At 36.7% G+C, this 20,577-nt stretch overlaps 1 protein-coding gene across 2 annotated transcripts in view; it reads right to left on the reverse strand.

The window, feature by feature from the left end:
- LOC136042177 (mucosa-associated lymphoid tissue lymphoma translocation protein 1-like) overlaps positions 1-20,577 on the reverse strand; it is a 72,922-nt gene that overhangs the window by 52,105 nt on the left and 240 nt on the right. Inside the window, exons 1-4 of one of the 2 annotated variants that reach the window (XM_065727110.1) lie at positions 20,372-20,554; positions 17,687-18,159; positions 16,267-16,418; positions 7,760-7,934 (exon numbers count right to left, since the gene is read on the reverse strand). In XM_065727110.1, the coding sequence (XP_065583182.1) occupies positions 7,760-7,934; positions 16,267-16,418; positions 17,687-17,802 (443 nt within the window). In that variant the 5' untranslated portion in view covers positions 17,803-18,159; positions 20,372-20,554. Of the gene's footprint in view, positions 1-7,759; positions 7,935-16,266; positions 16,419-17,686; positions 18,160-20,371; positions 20,555-20,577 lie in introns of those variants that run through there. The other variant, XM_065727109.1, reaches the window with a different exon arrangement.

The following is a 20,577-nucleotide window of genomic DNA, read 5'->3' on the forward strand; positions in this document are numbered from 1 at the left end:
GAGATGGACAGAACATTTTGAGAATGTGCTAAACCGAGCTACAGTTGCAGAAAAAGATATAGATGAAAATGAAAAAGTTTGTGATACCTTGGATGTGAAGGAAGATTCGTTTTGTGAGAAAGAATTAGCGACAGTATTAAAAGGATTAAAAAATAATAAGGCTCCAGATGCTGATAGTGTGGTAAATGAGTTTCTTAAATATGGCACTGAGGTTAGAAATAAGCTACTGAAGATTATGAATATGATTTTTGAAAAAGAGGAAGTACCTAATGATTTTAGGAAAACTTTAATTAAACCACTGTATAAGAAAGGTGACAAGAGCGAGTGTCGTAATTATCGAGGCATTAGTCTAGTCTGTTTAGGTAGCAAATTAATTAGTAATATGATACTTTTTAGACTGAGAGATGATGTAGAAAAAGTTTTAAGAGAAGAACAGTGCGGTTCTAGAAAAGGTAGAGGATGTATCGACCAACTTTTCACTCTTAGGTTAATAATTGAGAAGTGCCTTCGTGGTCAAACACCTTTGGTCCTCAGTTTTATAGATTATGAGCAGGCGTTCGATTCTATTGATAGAAGAGCTTTAGCAAAGTTCTTATCCTTATATGGTATACCATATAAATAAATTAAAGTGATTTGTGCTATGTACGAGAATAATACTGCTGCAGTTAAGGTAAGAAATAAGGTTAGCAGCTGGTTTTGTATTAAATCGGGAGTTAAGCAGGGTTGTGTTCTATCCCTCTTTATATGGATCATTTTGATGGACTTTGTCCTAAGCAGCACAGGAAAGGCAATTGAAGACCACGGAATCAAATGGGGAGGAAAAACTCTCCTCGATTTAGATTATGCTGATGATTTAAGCATATTAGATGAAAGTGTGAGCAAAATGAATGAATTTTTAGAGGTTTTACGAGTTCAGGGTGCTAGAATAGGTTTGAAAATTAATGTTCAGGAGACTAAGTCACAAAGGCTAGGAATAAATGAAGATGAAAAAGTGACGTTGGGCAGCAGGTGGGAAGCTTCACTTACCTTGGTAGTATTATTAGTAAAGACGGTGGGAGCTGTGAAGATGTTAAAAGTAAAATAGCCAATGCTCAGAGTTTTTTTTCACAGTTAAAAAAAGTTTGGAAGAATAGGAAGATAAGTCTGCAAACCAGGATTAGAATATTGGAAGCTACAGTGACGACAATGGTAAAATATGACTCTGAAGCATGGGCGCTCCGAAAAGCGCATGAAGATTTACTAAATGTTTTCCAGAGAAATTGCCTACGGATTGTTCTGGGCACCCGGCTGACTGATCGTATTCCAAACAGTGGGCTGTACGAAAAGTGTGGTTCAATCCCACTTTCTGGGGCTATAATGAAAGAAAGGTTGAGATGATTAGGACACGTTCTGCCGATGAAGGATGACAGATTACTGAAGATTGTCCGTTTTGGCCAACCGTCTGGGGCTAAACAGAAAGCAAGTCGTCCTCGTCTGGGGTGGAAGGATGTCATAAATAAATATTTAAAGGAAATGGGAACTTCCTGGGAGGGTGTAAAGAGGGAGGTCTTCAATAGATTGGATTGGAGGAGGAGCTTGCGTAGCTGTGCTGGCCTCAGGCGGCTTGGTGCTGCGGTGAGTTATTATTATTATTAGTAGTAGTTGTTAAAGTTAAAAAAAAGAAAACATTTCAAATTTATTTTCTTTTCAATAAAGTGCAAATTATGTGCTGATCTCTAGAAGGCATGGAGGGCATTAGCAGTACTCATCTTAGTTTCAGCTCGTTTTGAGTTGGACTTGGTTATTCATTGTAATTTCTGTTCGTTTTGGGTTTCATTTATTCATTGATGGTAATTTACGGTAGTTTTACACTTGGAAAATTATTTGACTTTATCTCTGCTCATTTTTGGTTTAATTTAGCTTGTTAGCTTTCTTTGAAAATTTCTTTTGTGGAAAAAAGTTTTTTGAAATTAATCTAAAAACAAAATATATAAAAAATGTTTTTTCCACCAAGGTTTTCACGGGAATTCATCTAAAAGGCATAAACATGAATGTATAGACTTTAAGAAAATGATAAATTGTAAGTGAGCGCACTTAATTTTTAAAAATTTATGTAATTTATTTATATAAAAATAAGTTGTCTGTCTGTCTGTGGATGGATGGATGGATGTGTCAGGTGACGTCACCTGAAAAAACTGGATTAGGTGACGTCAAAACTGAAAAAACTAAAAAAAGGCAAAAACTACAAAAAAAACTAAAAACTAATAAAAAAAATAAAAAAGCTAAAAAACTAAAAAAACTATAAAGGTAAAAACCAATAAAAAACTAAAAAAAAAACTGAAAAAACTAAAAAAAGGCAAAAACTACAAAAAAAAACTAAAAACTAATAAAAAAAGTAAAAAAGCTAAAAAACTAAAAAAACTAAAAAAACTAAAAAAAGGTAAAAAACTAAAAAAAATAAAAAATAAAAAAAAACTAAAAAAAAGGAAAAAACTGAAAAATAAGCTAAAATAAAGGTAAAAACCAATAAAAAACTAAAAAAAAAGGAAAAAACTAATAAATGACGACACTCAAAGAGAAAGCGACCAGGACAAAAGGAATGTTCGATTAGCAATCAACAAAGCACCGGGACACAGGGAGTATAAATGACGACCAGGACATAAGTAAAAAAAAAAAACTATCTATATATATAAAAATAAGTTGTCTGTGGATCTGTGGATCGTGGATCAGGTGACGTCACCTGAAAAAACTGGATCAGGTGACGTCAAAACTGAAAAAACTAAAAAAAGGCAAAAACTACAAAAAAAACTAAAAACTAATAAAAAAGCTAAAAAACTAAAAAAACTAAAAAAACTAAAAAAAGGCAAAAACTACAAAAAAAACTAAAAACTAATAAAAAAGCTAAAAAACTAAAAAAACTAAAAAAAAGGCAAAAACTACAAAAAAACTAAAAACTAATAAAAAAAATAAAAAAGCTAAAAAACTAAAAAAACTAAAAAAACTAAAAAAAGGTAAAAAACTAAAAAAACTAAAAACTAAAAAAAAACTAAAAAAGGTAAAAACTAAAAGAACTAAAAAAGAAAAAAATAAATGACGACACTCAAAGAGAAAGCGACCAGGACAAAAGGAATGTTCGATTAGCAATCAACAAAGCACCGGGACACAGGGAGTATAAATGACGACCAGGACACAAGTAAAAAAAAAAATTAACAAAACTAAAAAGAAGGTAAAAACTACAAAAAAACTAAAAAGAAAAAAAAACTAAAAACTAATAAAAAAACTAAAAAATCTAAAAATCTAAATAAACTAAAAAAGAAAAAAAAAGGAAAAAAATAAAGGAGAAAAACAAAACTAAAAAACGAATGTATATACAGACCGGTACACCGGGATACAAATGACGACCGGGACACAGGGAATATAAATAACGACCGGGACACAGGGACACAACTACAACGGGGACACCGGGGGAAACAGGGGGATATAAATGACGACCGGGACAAAAAAACTAAAAAGAAATAAAAACTAAAAACTAATAAAAAAAACTAAAAAATCTAAAAATCTAAATAAGCTAAAAAAGAAAAAAAAAGGAAAAAAATAAAGGAGAAAAACAAAACTAAAAAACGAATGTATATACAGACCGGGACACCGGGATACAAATGATGACCGGGACCCGGGACACAGGGAATATAAATGACGACCGGGACACAGGGACACAACTACAACGGGGACACCGGGGGAAACAGGGGGATGTAAATGACGACCGGGACACCGGGACAGGGAATGGTCGATTAGCAATCACCATCAACAAAGCTCAAGGGCAATCATTAGAATCATGAGGTATAGATCTGAATACAGATTGTTTTCCCATGGACCATTATATGTTGCATGTTCAAGAGTCGGTAAACCTGACAATCTATTTATATGCAAAGACAATGGGACAGCAAAGAATGTTGTATATTCGCAAGTTTTACGTAGTTAAAACCATATATATATATATATATCTATATTCACAGGTGGGACATAGGGACACAACTACAATGGCGCGTAACTATTATGGCGCGTAACGACTTACGCGCGCGGGGGGGCTTGGGGGGGCGCGAAGCGCCCCCACCAACTAGGTGTTGGGGTGGCGCGAAGCGCCACCCCAACAGCTAGTTTATTTATATATTTAAGTTTATTATAATTGTTATATTATATTGTATTTATTGTATAATATCTAATTTATTGTATATTTCTGCATAAACAGGAATACGTTGGGACATTCAATATGATTAAACAGCCGAAGGCCAGAAGCAGGGAGGAAAAAACAGGAATAGAAAAGAATCCCAACTTACTCAAATTCATGCAGAAACATTCCACAAGAAAATGGAGGGGTAGTAGACAGTAATACCAATCTTATTGGTGGAAACTCTTATCTGTAAACGTTTAATAGCATATGATATTCTGTTATTGTTGCTGTTCTTGTTGATATTGTGGCGGATCAACAAGACACTGTTTGACATACAAATCGTTCTAAGTCAAATCGTTCTAAGTCAAGCGACACACAAACTAGTCCTCACCACTTAGGTAAATAACAAGAGTGGAAACTGGCAATGGTGTCGACAAAAAAGAAACAGTAATGTAATCTAGCGTTTGGCGTTTCTTGACATTTTTTCAGTGTAATAATAAGGCAAAAGCAGTCTAATTGGCGAGATTAGTGGAATAATAAGTGTCTGATCTCAGTTTCTGGAGAATAAAACACAATTATGAACCTTAAAAAAAAAAACGCCGGAAAATGTCAAACGCTAGATGGCTCTGGTGATTTTTTAGACACTTTTTCCTTTAAAAGGAAATTCAAAAGACATGACTCTAGGGAGCGAATCTAGGTAAATGGCTGACTAATGTCATATCAGGTCATTAGTTTTTAGCAGCATGGCGCAATAAATTTGTTAAAAAAAAATTATTTGGAAATTTGGGTGACATCAACTAATATAACATAATTTTTTCCCGAAAGTTCGGCTTTATTTAGGTTCTTTTGGCCTTATCTATGTCTCCAAAAAATTTCAAGCCGATCTGCAAAAAAAATGTTCTTGTCCATTTTAGGGCGTCACAAGTTAATGCAAATCAATAGTTCAAAATCTGTTGTACTCTTAGATCCTTTGATTCATTTTTGGCCAGTCATTCTGCCAGTAGGTTCCAAGTCAATCAGAGACAAAAAAAATGTAGGGCTCCCCTTTAGGCGCCATGAATCAAATCAATCAAATTTCTTTTTTTTTTGTCTCTCTTGAGAACATCTAGCTCCTATTTAAAGACCTTGTAACTCTCAAACCACTTGGATATACTTTTTTGCGGGGTTTGCGGGGGAGGGGGATAGGACACACTCAATTTTTTTTTTGTCTTTATTCCCTAAACTAAGGAATACTCGCTACGACCGGTCTAAATCTAAATGCCTTGTAATTTTAAGCAAGCAAGAGAAAACCAATTTTTTTTCAAAATATTTCTTTAGCTCTACAGGGTCCAGTCTAACTGTCCTGTAAGCTTTGCTACATTGGGATCTACTTTCCCCTGGAACTTATGGATATAATCTTAAAACAAATTTTGAACATGAAATTTAGAGGTTCGTTTTTGGGTGCAAATCTATTAGTCTTTTGGTCTGGGACGCCCAAAATCCCTCGCCCAAGGGACGCCCAAGTCGAGTATTTTCTTTTGATCTGTGCTGACTGAAAATATTCTCGAGTTTTGGCCCATCAAGAAATGCCCATATTAGGTGAACCATTATCATTTTTCCAATCCTCCGTGAATTGAAGTCCTTTCGATCCAGATACTTTCGAATATAGCTTTTCAGGTGTAGGGGAAAAAACTAATTGCCCATTTCGGGGCATATTTTCTGGCAATCAGAATTTTTTTCACTTCTTTGTGCATCTGAGTTCTCTTTTAACATTGGATTGTGGATATGAGGTTCAAGCTGAAAAAAAAATCTAAATACTCTTTAAGGATTCTAAAAGTCTCCTTGGTCCAGGGACTTTCGGATGTAAGTAACCAGTCCAGGGAAAAATATTTTTGATCCTGTTGTCAGGCGTTTTTTTTTTGCCTCGGGGCTTGGAAAGGCCAAGGATTTATAGAGAAAGGTTTCAAGCCGGTCGAAAAACAACGTTTTGGTCCATTTTCTGGGGTATTATGCCTCCAATCTAAAATATTTTATGTAAGGGTTCTCTCCGCCAAGTGACTTATGTATACCTAAGGTTCAGGCTGCTCAGGAAAAAATAGATGTTTTACCCCTTTTAAGATGGCTATGCCCCAGGCCTAATTTTTCTTTGCACAAGGGGGTCTCCCAGGTTCAGGGACTTACAGGTGTAAATTCCATGCCGTTCAGAAATAAGAGCTTCTTTGTCATTTGTAGGGCCCCATTTCTGGACAAGGAATTTTTTTATTAAATTGTAAGAAGTTCAAACTATTCCTGATGCAGGTGTTCAGACTGTCAAGTATCGAGAGTTTCCACAGTAGTCCATACTACTTATCGTTAATAAGCTTTTTCAGTATGAAAATTATGTTCTGATTTTGAGAAGACATGGGGGTTGTCAGCCCTACTCATGTTAGTTTCTGCTTGTTTTGAGTTTGACTAGGTCATTTATTGTAATTTATGTTCGTTTGGGGTTTCATATTTAACTAATATCGTTAATTTAATATAAATATCGTCAACGAAATATCGTTAATTTAACTCCAAGTATGTGTAAATAATTTTATTGAAATGCACACATAGACCATACGAATGCAAAAAACAGGCTTACCAGCCTATGAGTTAATACGAGTGGCGTCTGTTTAGGGCCCGGAGACAGAGATAAAGTGGAGAAACTTCTACACCCTTGAGAAGAGCAACACCAGATCTAGAAGTTACGACCGAGAGCACGCTGGTTCGGTACTACGGTCCATGAGGACAAAATTGATTATGCTATCTGGACCAGAGGCTATGGTTGCAATAAAGATCCGATAGAACTTATCGGTTCTACTTTAAGAGTAGAACAACCGACAAAGTCCATGGCAGTTATGATACAATAAAGTATGATCGGATATGATTGGAAACGTATAGTTCTAGTTCCCTTTTAAGAGTCAACAGCATTGGAGGACAACCAGCCCTCCCTCCCCCACTCTCCATGACACCCTCTTTTCCCCAAACGCATCCTATCGAAATTTGTGAGATAGCCATTTTATTCACAATAGTTCAAAGAGCATACAACAATGCCTGCACAACCACCCAGAGCCCAGGGCAAGGGTAGTAAGTTATCCCCGTGGGCATATAAGGTTTTTATGGAACAGATGGTCGTTCAAACTTAGGATCAAATGGGTTTTTTTTTTCACTGGAAGTCGCAAGTTCTAGTGCCCTTTTTAAGAGTTCAAAGATCCCTTTTTACTGGGATCATTAAGACATGGAAACACGACAAATGCCTTAGCAAGAACTGCTTCAAATCGGACCGAAAACGCGCACCAAATGAGAATTTACTTATCAAATATTTTTGTATAAAAATTGAGTAATTTTTTAATTTAAAGTCAAATTTTTAACCAATTGTACTGTTAACATTTTCCAGAAATTAGTATCGCATAAAGAGGATATTATTCTTGAACGATCACAGTCAGATGGACTTTAGAAAATATTCAAAAGGCAAATTAGAACTTGATTTCTCAATTGGTTGATCAAGGCATCAATCGGGCATCAGGGAGCTTGCTGGTCGGCTGTGCATACGGTAATCTTGAACTACAGGGGTAGGATATCTTGAGCTTCACAAAATAATTAAAAGAAAATTACTTAAGATCATCAATCTCGTAGTCTGGGAGGGTACTACCAGGTATTTCCCCTTCATCTTTAAACCATTGATACGTAGGCGGTGGATAGCTAGTTGCTTCACAGCTCAAGTGAACCTTGCTTCCTAAAGCACTCCACAGCTCCTCAGTGTGGAGATCTCGCACAAGTCTTATCGGCTCTAAAATTAAGGAACAGATTAGTATCTTATACGATATCTGAAAGTACTAAGGACAAAACGTTTTTGACCCTAGGCCTATCTTTGGTCTATTCATAGCTGAGAACCACAGTTTTTTTATGCTTTTCTTTTGGTTCATTCAAAACCATGATGTTATTAGGGTAATATGACCTTTTCGCCAAAGTTGCCACATTGAACAGTGGAAATAATTAAGCAATGATAACTAGTTAATTTTCGGCATCACTTTTCGTCAGTCAAAATTCTAACAGTAGGCTATCAGAATTGTTGATTCCCAAATACAACTACACCTTCAAAGTATAGCAACACCGTCCTAATATATTAGGAGCCATATGTTTTGCCTTATTTTTGCTAATTTTTACGTACGTTTCTTCTTTTTTTTCTCATTTGGCAGCCGCTACGGCAAAAAACTGCATAACTTGTTCCAGTTACAAAATTTGTATAATGCTACATGGACTCAATCACGGATCTAGAGCCTTAACTTGGACGGGGCGTCATAGCCAAAAGGAGAGCGTGGACCCCCCCCCCATCTACAATTTCGTTTAAAATAAATCAATTAAGGACGGGTTTACTATCGACATAACGCAACGGGAGATCAACTGGATCACGTTGCCGCTTGCGCAAGGCATTGGGAAACTTCGCCAAGGTCGAGATTGCCACTAAGCGATGACATCTGTTGGCCAATCATAGGCGGCTTCAGTCATAGGGAAGGTTACTAATCGTTGGCTGTTACATTTGGTGAGCTGTAATATTTTCGATTTCTCTTTAATACCATCACGGTGAGGTAAGTTTGCAATATAAGATTAATGGATAATCTAAGCGTCTGGACACCAACGTGAAAGGCTCCTATAGAAATGGGACAAAAAGATACAATGTCCGAGAACGTACCCATTGATTAAATGACAATGTTTGAGGATGGCGGGATTATTTCTAGTGTTTTTACCGGTATCGTTAGCAAAGGTGCTCAAAGGCGATGAAAAAGGGCTGTTCAGCATGCTGTTAATTCTGTCTACAGAAGTTGGTGTCTGAAGAAGTTCTAACAGCTGTTCGAAGAAGTTAGAAGGCTGTTTGAAGTTCTAACATAACTTCTGAAGTAGGAAGCTTTTAAAGATGCGTTGGTGGTGCCTCCGTCACTCCTCCCCCTAGTAGATTTCAAGGTTTCTAACAGAAATTCCAACAGAACTTGAAGTAGACAGAAGTTCTGTCTACTGGACATCCTGTATGGGAAAAAAATTGTTTGCGCAAACTAACTAAGAATCTTTTAGAAGTTTCAAGAAGTTTATTTTATGGAGAGATTGTCAATTTGGCTTCTAAGCCGGTCACGCATTGGTCACAGCTATAAATAAGCTTTTATAATAAGTAGAATGTTCCAGCCAAGGCTACCCTACCTTTTCCAAAATAGAACAAATGTTAATTGTTTCATAGGATGGTGACAACAATTTGATTCCATATCTTTCAGGGACTGATTACCGAATAAACACGTTACTTGCCAAACTTCATCATTGCAATTACCAAATACCGTCATTGCGTTACATTATTACTTACAATCGTTATGCAGCAATCGGCATGATAAAGTATTTTACACTAAATGTGTAGGAAAGAATAAAAGGTAGACGAAATCGTGCAAGTGTGTAGCCGCTCATCCTTGAAGAGAAAGAAGCTTCACGATCCTTGCTTAAAAGTAGCTTTTTCAGATAAAGGACAAATCGAGAATAAAGGAAATTTACAGCCAGTTATTTCCTGAGCAGTTATTTCTCCTCGTCTGTAGGTATCATCCTATTAAATCTAAAGTTTCAGCAGGCTACATGCCACGTGAGTTTCAAACTGATGGGAGGTTAGAAAAAGGGAAATACACCTCTGAATACCAGCATTCTCATATTCCTCTGGCCCAAGGTACTTGCCTTATGAGTTTTTGCAGCAAAGGGGGATGTGCCTACTGGGGTCAACCTAACCTAACCAACTCTATATCTGGGAATAGAGATGGCATTTTGGCTGCAGGAGTATTTCTCAAATTGAATGCTCTCACATTCAAAAGCATTTTCTCTACTCCATACATCCTACCAGAGACCAATTTCGTTTTCGCTTCAGCACTCAACGGTTTAGTTACCTCCGAGAGCTGTAATTAAACAAAGTAATAATAGTCCTATGGCAACAAAGTGGGTCAAATAAGCCTGTTTCAGTTCTTTTCTTTCCCCTATAGGCCTCTTCTTCCGTTGGAACTGTATTGAACCTGAGAAGTACTTGAATAGGTGAATATCCATTATCTGGGTTTACAGGCTCTTTTAAAGTGTTTCCTATTTGAGAATCAGTTGATGAGGCAGCCTCATCACTGTGAGACGAGTAATACCAATAATTCTCTGCTAGATGTGGATCCTTTGTAATTTTTCTTCTGTGAGTTGATCCCTGCAATTGTCGCTGTATCGACAATTTCCTGCAAGATGAAACTTATACGGTTGTTTTGAAGGTTCAACAACCTTGGAAATTTTATTCTTTTTTTCCATTTTGTCAGGCGTTGGTTCAATGTTGTCATTTTTTTGAATGGATTATCGTGGCTAAACCAACAAATGTCACCCTGACAACAAGCATTTTTATAGTACAAGCATGTTCATGCTTCTAGCTGTGTGTGTGTGTCAATGCGTCAGAAAAAATGGATTTCTTGTGTCTTTCACTTTGTCGTGAATATTGTGTTAGTTCCAACACAAGTCACCATAATGACAACTATTCTTTTTGTAGAATATACATACAGACTAGTTCTTTGCTGCTTCTTTTGCCTGATAGCTGCGTATCTCTTCAACATTCTGGGTTTTTGCCTCTTCCTTTTTTGATTTCGAGATCTTTTGATCTAGCGTTATTGCATTCCCTGTGTTCACTGTTTGATTTACAGCTTTACAGGAAAGTTTATCTACCTTGATGACTTCTGGCTCGGCACTTTTCCTTGATTAACATCAGTGCAATGAACTTTCAATACATCAGCAAAACTGAACTAATGTGGGTCATTCATTTTGTGCTGTTACAGATATTCACCTAAAAATAAGGCCATCCGTGATCTTTAACTATCATTTTTTTTTCATCATTTGTTTAAAAATTATTCAGAGTTGTAAATGAAGGAGGTGTCTCATGTAGTCCCTGAAATCGTATAAATCACTTTCGATTGAAACAAGCAACAGCATACCTACCTTTTCACTCATAAGTTGAAGTGAGGAGGGTAGTGGAGTTGAAGATCGTAAAAACTTTTCGATAGAGTCTAGCATAAAGAAAAAAAATATCCAAACATATAGGATTTGTGGTCGTCTACTTTAGGTTCTTCATAGTTTACTTAAAAAAAGATTGTTCTCTTGCGTAGTTCTTGACAGGTTTGATGTCAGTTGCTGTCAAGTAAAGGCTGGGGCTCCTAATGGTAGCGTCGTGGGACCCACACTTTCCCTGTTACATATCAATGATATATGGGATAATCTCATTTACCCTCACCTCATCTTGCAGACGATACCACGTTTCATGGAACAGTCTATAAGCATGATGAGCCTGTAAAAGCTTTCCTATACCTACAATCAGATGGCCTTGGTAAAGTGGTCCAATGGATGGATGGTCAATTTCAATACATCCAAGATTAAGAAGCTACTAATCACCCGATCAAAAACCTTGCACCAACATCCTGAATTTATCTTCAACGTTAAAGCTATCAAGAGAGTTGCCGAACTTCGTCTTTTGGGGTTGATTTCTCTTGGGACCTCTCTTGGGGTGCACATATCAAACCAATTCGTACTTCTTGTGGGAGAAAGCTGGGAAAAATTCTTTGTTGTATGAACCTGTTACCGTCCAGCTCGCCTATCTCTCGCCATTAGCCGTGCGCTACGCCTATTTTCGAACATGGATGCCCACTTTTTGCAGAGACTTCTACAACCGTACTGGCATCACTCGGGAGGGTTCAAAACTGTGACAGGGGGTGAATTGTAGCACCAATGGAGAAGCCTACTTTTTGCAGAGGATTCTACAACCGTACTGGCATCACTCCAGTGATGCCAAGAAGAAGCTACTATTATTCAACACGCAATAGACTTTTTTGAATGCGGTGTTATTGCTGATGCGAAAAGCGAATTTTGGGCGAAGGTTGCGCCAAATGATAATTGCCCCCGGCGCATCGGTGCGAAAGCTTCTGCGAACAATGTGAAAGATATTCTTGATTTTATTAAGAAACTGGACTCTGAGGAGGTATCAACTCCGATTTATGTGATCAAGTCTCCAACCGAGGTCCCGGTTTTGCCCGCAGTTGCGTATTCTAGGCTGTCAACAAAGGTGAATCGCGTGGAACAACTACTCAAGGTTGTTGCCACCAAGCTGGATGCTTATGAACTGAATCACCCGCAATTGCCGAAACCTGCAATTCCCGACTCGCATGCTACTATTGTTGTGTCGAACCTTCCATCTACCCTTTCGGACCCAATAAAAGATTTCCGCTTATCGGTGACTGGTGCGTTTACTGGCTCTTCTGCGAAAGTTCTAACCAAGAAGTTTTACGGACTCCTGAAGGGAATCCCGCCTGATTTTGAACTGTCCCACCTGATATCGTGCCCTGGTGTTTCTGGTGCCTCTAGGCTAGGGAAATCGCTTGCAGTAAAACTTGAATTCTCTGATGCAACATCAAGAGTCGAAGCATTTAGATATGGTCTCAAAGTTGGATACGAAATCCTAAGTGTTTATGAGTTCAAAGGGATTCCCCGGTGCTGTAACAAATTGCCGATCCCCTGACCATCTCCAGTCGTCTTGTCCCAGTGTTACACCAAAATGTGCGCGATGTGCCGGTCCTCATGTTTCAGATAGAGACTCGCCTTGCAATTTGTCACCTAAGTGCGCAAACTGTGGAGGTGATCATGTTTCGTTTAGCCTCACTTGCCCTAAATTGAAAGCAATTGTCAGTCGCAAGTTACCGAAAACAAACTAATGTCTGAATCAGTATCACTCGTGTCCTTCAATATTAATGGGACGAAAAACAAGGACCTGACCATTGATGAACTGTACAGTAAGTTTGACATTGTATGCTTTCAGGAACATCTTTTGACCGCAACGAGTGTTAATTTCCTGCGCCGCAGTTCCGCCCACTTTGTTTTCACAACAAATGCTAAATCTACTTTTGGAAGGCCTTCAGGGGGTTTAGCATGTATTATAAAACAAAAGCTCAGCTTTCTGTCCCCGTCATGCTATTTCTCTGATGAACATTTATTGGCTATAAGACTTGGTAAAACCGTATTGATAAACACTTACCTGCCTCACGATGGGAAGAATATGATATCGCTTAATAAATTCTCCAAAGCATGCTCTAGTTTGAAAACTCTCCTTCAAAGTATAAGCAAAAATGGGTACGAATTTATTATTATTGGAGATATGAACACTGATGTAAAACGTGATTCTGCTCGTACTGTGAACCTACTTGATTGTCTCCCTGATTACAGAATATTTGCGAAGGATCTACCCTTCTCGTATGTGCATAATTCCGGCAGCTTATCGGATATTGATCACGTGATTTGTTCCCCGTTCATTACATCTTCAACAGTGCATGTCCACGAAGATGAGCAAGATATTGATCACCTTCCTTTATCGCTATGCTTTTCGATTAGAAAAGATAGTACTGACCAGGCTTGTGCTCCTGCCTCTAAATGGTTTGTGCGGAGTAATTGGAAAAATGTTAATATGCCATTATATATTTCAACCCTGGCCATTCTCCTTGGTTCTTTACGTGTACCTTTTCATCTACTCCAGCTGAGTGTTAGTCCTACTAAAAGTAATTACGATCTGAATCATTATTACAACCAAATCGTGTGGTGTTTAAAACGCGCTGAGGAGGTTGCTGTCCCTCAGGAGCGAGTGAGGAAAAGTACAAGGAAACCAATCTGGTCGTGTGACCCTGAGCTGAAAAGTGTGAAAAATAAAGCCAAATTGTGGCTGCGTATATGGGTTGCTAACGGTCGACCATTAGCTGGGAATGTGTTTGAAATAAAACAAAAAACTAAGCGTGAGTTTAAGAAATGTCTGCGATCGAGCCGTTACAAAGGGTTAGAATATCCTACCAATAAGAAAGAATGGGACAAAGTGATTAATTCAGCTAATTTAAATAACTCGGCAAATCCTAATTGCCCCATTACGCCTTCTGCATGGTCTGACCACTATTCAGTTATATTTTCCAAAGTGAATTATGCAGTGCACGCGCTTTATTCGAAACTGCTTGATTCGGTACTCCCGCCTTCCCTGACTCAGGCACAAGTTATTTCCGTTTCAGTTGACGCTGTAATTGCATCTGTTAAGAAATTGAAATCAAGTTCTCTTGATATTGACGGTATCAGTGCTTGTCATCTAAAAATAAATTGCCCGTCTTTGTTTTTCCATTTACAGTTGTTTTTCCAAATGTGCCTTTGTTGTTCCCTCGTTCCTGACAGCTTTTTGTGTGGAACTGCCACTTCTGTACTTAAACGAGGTAAGACTCCTTTGGATTGTTCTTCTTACAGGCCTATCACGGTTGCTTGTAATTTTAGTAAAATCCTTGAACACATCCTACTTCCTTTCATAAGTATGAATGCTAATTTCGGGGAGAATCAGTTTGGTTTTCGGTCTGGCATCGGGTGTCAGCACGCTCACCGTGCTCTTGCTTTCCTTCTTAAAGATGCTTCGGCTAAAGGGTATGGTCTTCATATTTGTGCTCTTGATCTTTCTAAGGCTTTCGATAGTGTTGTACATAGTCAGGCTCTTTACTCTCTTTATAGTCACGGTATTAACCTTTCAGTTATTTTTCTTCTAAAGTTTTGGTATAGTAATTCTTATCTTCGAATTAAAACTAATGGTGCCCTTTCATCTTCTAATGTTCTTGTTCGTCGGGGCGTACGGCAGGGTGGAGTGTTATCTCCTAGTATTTTCAAATTTTGTATCTCTGGTATTCTTGAGAATATTTCTTCTATGTGTTTTGTTGGTTTGAGTGATATTTCTTACCTTGCTTATGCTGATGACATTCTTCTAATTAGCCGGTCTAAACTCAGTCTATCGCAGATGGTTCATAAAGTTTCTTCTTCTTTTACTAAAATCGGTCTTTCGCTTAATGTTGATAAATGTGAGTATCTTTCTTTCAATGTTCCCTCTTCTCCTAGGCCTCTAATTTTTCAAAATTTTTCTATCCCTCATGTAGATTCGATCCGGTGGTTGGGTATTACACTTACAAAAAATCTTAAAACTCTTCGGAAGCGTGCTGTCTGGGATGCTAGAGTGAAAATCCAGATTGGTTACTCTAAAATTGTAGCCAATCGAGGGAAATACAATCGTATTGCCCTTGGTAAGCTTGATTCTACTTTTTCCGATCATTCTGTTCTTTACCTTTCTGGGCTTTACCCTATATTTAAGAAAAAAGATATTAGCGATATTCGATCCTCTTATTTCCGTTTCTGTAAATTTCTTCTCTATCTTCCTCTGTGGTATAAGAATCGAAAGATAATCAAAAAGTTCCATCTTCCGAACATTACTGAGAAGCTGACTGATCTACACAAAAAGCTCTCAGAAACGGCGTATCGGCGTTTGTCGCCTCACCACGGTCTGATCCGTTTGTATGATTAATGTCTATTGTTGACTCTCGTTTTTTTGTTATTTGTTTTTTTATTTGTTATTTGTTTTCCGTTTTTCTTCAAGTTTTTACTCCACTATTTATCTTTTTGATGTAAGTGGGTTAGAAATAAATATTATTATATATATATTATATAAAGAAACACAGTATGGTTGGATTACCTATAAGAGAAAACACCCCACAATGGGTACTTGGTGAACAGTTTTAGAAGACGCTGTATTTTGAATGGTCCCCCGAGAAGTATTATCCGCTGTAAACCCATTTGTTGACTCCTTTGAAAGAAGCTCAACAGACATGGGTCTTGGGAGGGGGGGGGATAAGGTAAATGGTTGACCAGTAGCAGATCAGGCCGTAAGTTTATAGCGGCTTTCCGCCATGAATTTCGTCTTAAAAGTTATAGAGTAAAACTATAATATTTCAGGAGGGCCTAGTTTGTAGCCTCTCACTCTTCGCATACGACTTCTTTGGGGGATTAGATTCTTTAAACACTTTTGATTCAGGAATAAATCTATAATACTTTCGCTCGTTTTATTTATTTATTTTTATACTCGGAGGAATATCCTTTGACCATTCTTTGGGAGGATTCTCCTTTTATTCTTCTATGTACAGCTACGAATCGCATTATTGAAAGACACATATATTTGTCAAATTTCCAGTATTCTTATTTTTAAATATTTCAGATGGCCACACGCAACATTAGTAAAAAAAAAATAATAATACCTGTTTTAATGAGGCATATAGTACTCCACAGTTCACACTTGTCAAGAAGATACAGAAGTGTAGACACGTCACAGCCGAAATCTCCAAGAAGAATAAGCAGCATTTCAGATTCGGTCCGAGATCCTTTCGAGTGTGTATCTAAATCAACCTCACTGTAAGGCAATAAAATGATATTAAAAGATTAAACAATTAAAGATAATAATAAAACAATAAAAGATAAAACAATAAAACAAAATTAGGCCGATAAACCCAATTTATCCCAATGATCAACACAATAATCAAAGCGAATATTCTAACAAGACTATGGCTATCCCTTTCTCAGAAAATAATAAAATGAAGAATAAACGAATAAATAAATGAGCAAGATGAAAATAAAGTGAAACAATATTAATAAATGTAAAAAGGCATCAGTGCCTAGGTCCTATTATTTAGACCAATCACAACGGCTTATGAAAAGGGAATAAACTGTGATTGGTCAAAAATGATCCAGACATACGTGTTTAGCAAGGACCGCATACAAATTCTCTAAGAACAGGTCTAAGTAATATCACATCTGGCTTGGTAAACGGATGGACCGAAGACTAACGAATCCAATTATTCAAGTATTTGGCATCTGCTAGTCGCAAAAAACATAAACCTTAAGGAAATTCTGGCTTGTTCTGGAAGATTTGAATAGATTTTTAATTATGAAATTCCTGAGATAAACATGAAAACTGTTTTAAGCTCAATTTTTCAATTTCTTTAGAGAAAGTTTGTCAAGAAAAGAGCAGTTAAATTATTATTCGTTATAATTTAATTCATACTACTGTTAAAAATGAGGATTGGTTTTCTGTTTATATTAATAAAAGCCTTTTTCCACCGTTCTAACTGTTCCTAACAACATTCTGTGAGTTTGCAAAAATGGGACCGTTAACAAAAAAAAATAAAAATTCTCAACTAACAATTCGCGGACAATGCATTAATTTTTTAGGTATTTAAAAATGAACCAGTAAGTACAAACAAAGATTTGAAAGAGCAGATCAAACCTTAAAAAAACTATAAAAAATGATTAAAAAGACTGTAAGGGACAAAAAGCTTCAAATTCATGGTTATTTCTTAAAAGAAAAAATTGCTTGCTTTTTTTTATTCTTTGGAGTTTTTGAGCATAAAATCTATGAATCATTTTCTCCAACAGCGTTTGAAATTGGTAGACCATTTAAATCATAATTGTTATTATAAAACTTTCAGCTAGCAAATCGAAAGAAAAATATGAGTGAAACTAGAAATCAAATATTTTGTCAAAATAGCGAAAACGTGCCTGTTTTAGAATTCTTACCCTGCCATCTTCATTTAATTTAGAAAGATGGCGATTAAAATCAATCAAATAAGCATAAGGAGGTTCCTATGTCTAATGAAAATAAACTAAAAAAGGCAGACTCACCAGAGTTCTTCTGCAGCTGCTTTCAGTTTTAAGAACCCACCCTTTTTCTGAAGATCAAGGGCAACTTCCTTGAAAAGCGAGGCATTCAAATCACATATATTCATATTTTCATTCATTCTGGTGAAACAAAATTCCCTTGCATCAACAAGTGTACACAGGAATTATTATGACCCTTCTATTCAGTTTTCCCCAAAATCGGGTTCTTTTAACACTTTGTACACAACAATAAGCTTAACAATTACTGGGATAGCTATGCTAACTGCACTTTATAGTATGTTCAAGCTTGAATTATTAGCCTTCACACAACTGTGGGTGTTTCAAGCTATCCACGTATATAATTCAAAACGGTCGCATGACACTTCACATATATTCATGACAACAAGCTAAAGTTACTGCGATAAATATACAAACTGCAGGCTATGCTATGTTTTGATTTGAGTCATTAGGTTCTACTGCACTTTATGCGCTTCACACTGAAAAATAGAAAGTGAATTAGCTTTTGAAGTACCAAAGACAGTCAAAACGAAATCTGATTTTGTGGATGCTTACAAAATCAGATATATCCTCAAAAATTACGAAAAATCAGGAAATTAATTCTTAATAACAAAGACCTCCATATGCAGTTGAGCAGTTTTGATAGTAGTTGTGGCTAATTTAAAATTAACCATGGATAAAAAATCAGCAAAAAAAGCTAACATATGGCATCAAACACCAGAAGAAGGTATAACTCCCCTTTGATTGTTTAGTTGTCTTTGAGAGTCAGCAGATAGCCAATAGTTTTTCTTATTAAATTTACGATTCAACATTGCAACCCGACATGAAAGTGGTTCCGTCCTAAAAACTTCATAATTAAGAAATAACCCACAGAAAATGTTGGAAAATGGCGGCTTTCAGGGATGAATAGACCTAAGATGGGTCCAGGGAATCTAAGATGTTTTTATTTTTGTGTCCTTGGTGCTTTAAATACATTTACTTGACACGTTTTGTGCTAGATTAGTTCAATTTACACATTCTTATTTTGTATTAAATTATTTCGTTTGACACAAAATAGACTATATCTCCAAAACTGAGATTAAATTTTGCGGCTCAGACTATGTAGTCAAATGAACGTCAAATACTCTCAAAATTTCAGGCAAAAAACATCAGCCAACACCTAGTTGGTGGGGGCGCTCCGCACCCCCGAGGCGCGTCAGTCGTTACGCGCCATTGTAGTTGCGTCCCTGTGTCCCACCTGTGAATATGGATAGATATATACTTGTTTACAAGTATATATCTATTACAAGTAATACTTGTTGACAAGTTTATATACTATAAACTTGCGAATATACAACATTCTTCGCTGTCCCATTGCGTGTCCCCGTCGTCATTTATATATCCCCCTGTGCCCCCTGACGTCCCCGTTGTAGTTGTGTCCCTGTGTCCCGGTCGTCATTTATATTCCCTGTGTCCCGGTCGTTATTTGTGTCCCGGTGTTTTTTTCTTTTTAGTTTTTTACCTTTTTTATTTTTTTCCTTTTTTTTAAGTTTTTTTCTTTTTAGGTTTTTTCTTTTTTTAGCTTTTTTCGCGCCATATTAGTTACGCGCCATTGTAGTTGTGTCCCTGTGTCCCACCTGTGAATATAGATAGATATATATATATATATGTTTGTAAAACTTGCGAATATACAACATTCTTCGCTGTCCCATTATCTGTGCATATAAATAGATTGTCAGGTTTACCGACTCTTAAACATGCAACATATAATTGTTCATGGGAAAAACAATCCGTATTCAGATCTATACCTCATTATTATAATGATTGCCCTTGAGCTTTGTTGATGGTGATTGCTAATCGAACATTCCCTGTGTCCCGGTCGTCATTTATATATTCCCCCTGTGCCCCCCGGCGCCCCCGTTGTAGTTGTGTCCCTGTGTCCGGGTCTTCATTTATATTCCCTGTGTCCCGGTCGTTATTTGTGTCCCGGTGTCCCAGTCTGTAATTTCTCTTTGAGTGTCCCGGTCGTCATTTGTGTCCCGGTCTGTAATTTCGTCAGTCGACAAACATGACGTCAGTCGAAAAACAACTTCATGACGACATACAGCTCAATCCTTATAATGACGTCAGTCGACAAACATGACATCAGACGACACACAAACATGACGTCAGTCAACAGACACACACAAACAACTTATTTTTATATATATAGATATTCTAAAAGAAATATTTTGAGGCATTTTGGTGACATTTGGCCTATGAGTTCACCTTTTCAGATCACAACTTAGAGGCCTTACACTATAAATGCTAGATTAAAAAAAACACATACCTGTGTTATGGACAGAAAATGTATAGAACTTGTTTGGTATGATGCATGTGAAGAAAAGAGAAACCAATTTTCCGCGTCACAAAGATTTTAACATTATTATTTGATTTAGAAATTATTTTATTATTTTAATCTTATTGACCCTTATTATTTCAAAAATTTTTTACTTTGCTATCCTTTGTACTTTGAAAACATCTAAATCACTTCATTCGGCACAAAATATTGTGTATATTGAAAACTGAGATTAACTTTAAGGACTTTTTTTCAAAAACTTTACCAACCTAGCCAGCACTGTATAACATAATGCATTTGACTATTTATTGTTAATCAAAACAGTCAACATGTTACACACATTTATTTATAAGAAAAAAATGTTATGTTATTACCAGTAAACATGTAAGAGAAGTTGGATGTGAATGCAAACATAATTCAATTTGTCAGCCTCATGAAAGGCTTAACAGTCCACGTTTTCTATATCCAAACATTAAACCATACTGGAAAACTGTGTTTAACTTCACTCAGTTAAAATCAATTGCTCTTATTTTCTGTCACAAATTTATATCCTTAAAATGGAACAAATAGTAAACGGTCT

The sequence above is a fragment of the Artemia franciscana genome, unplaced genomic scaffold (genome assembly GCF_032884065.1).
Source record: "Artemia franciscana unplaced genomic scaffold, ASM3288406v1 PGA_scaffold_74, whole genome shotgun sequence".
Classification (NCBI taxonomy): Eukaryota; Metazoa; Arthropoda; class Branchiopoda; order Anostraca; family Artemiidae; genus Artemia; species Artemia franciscana.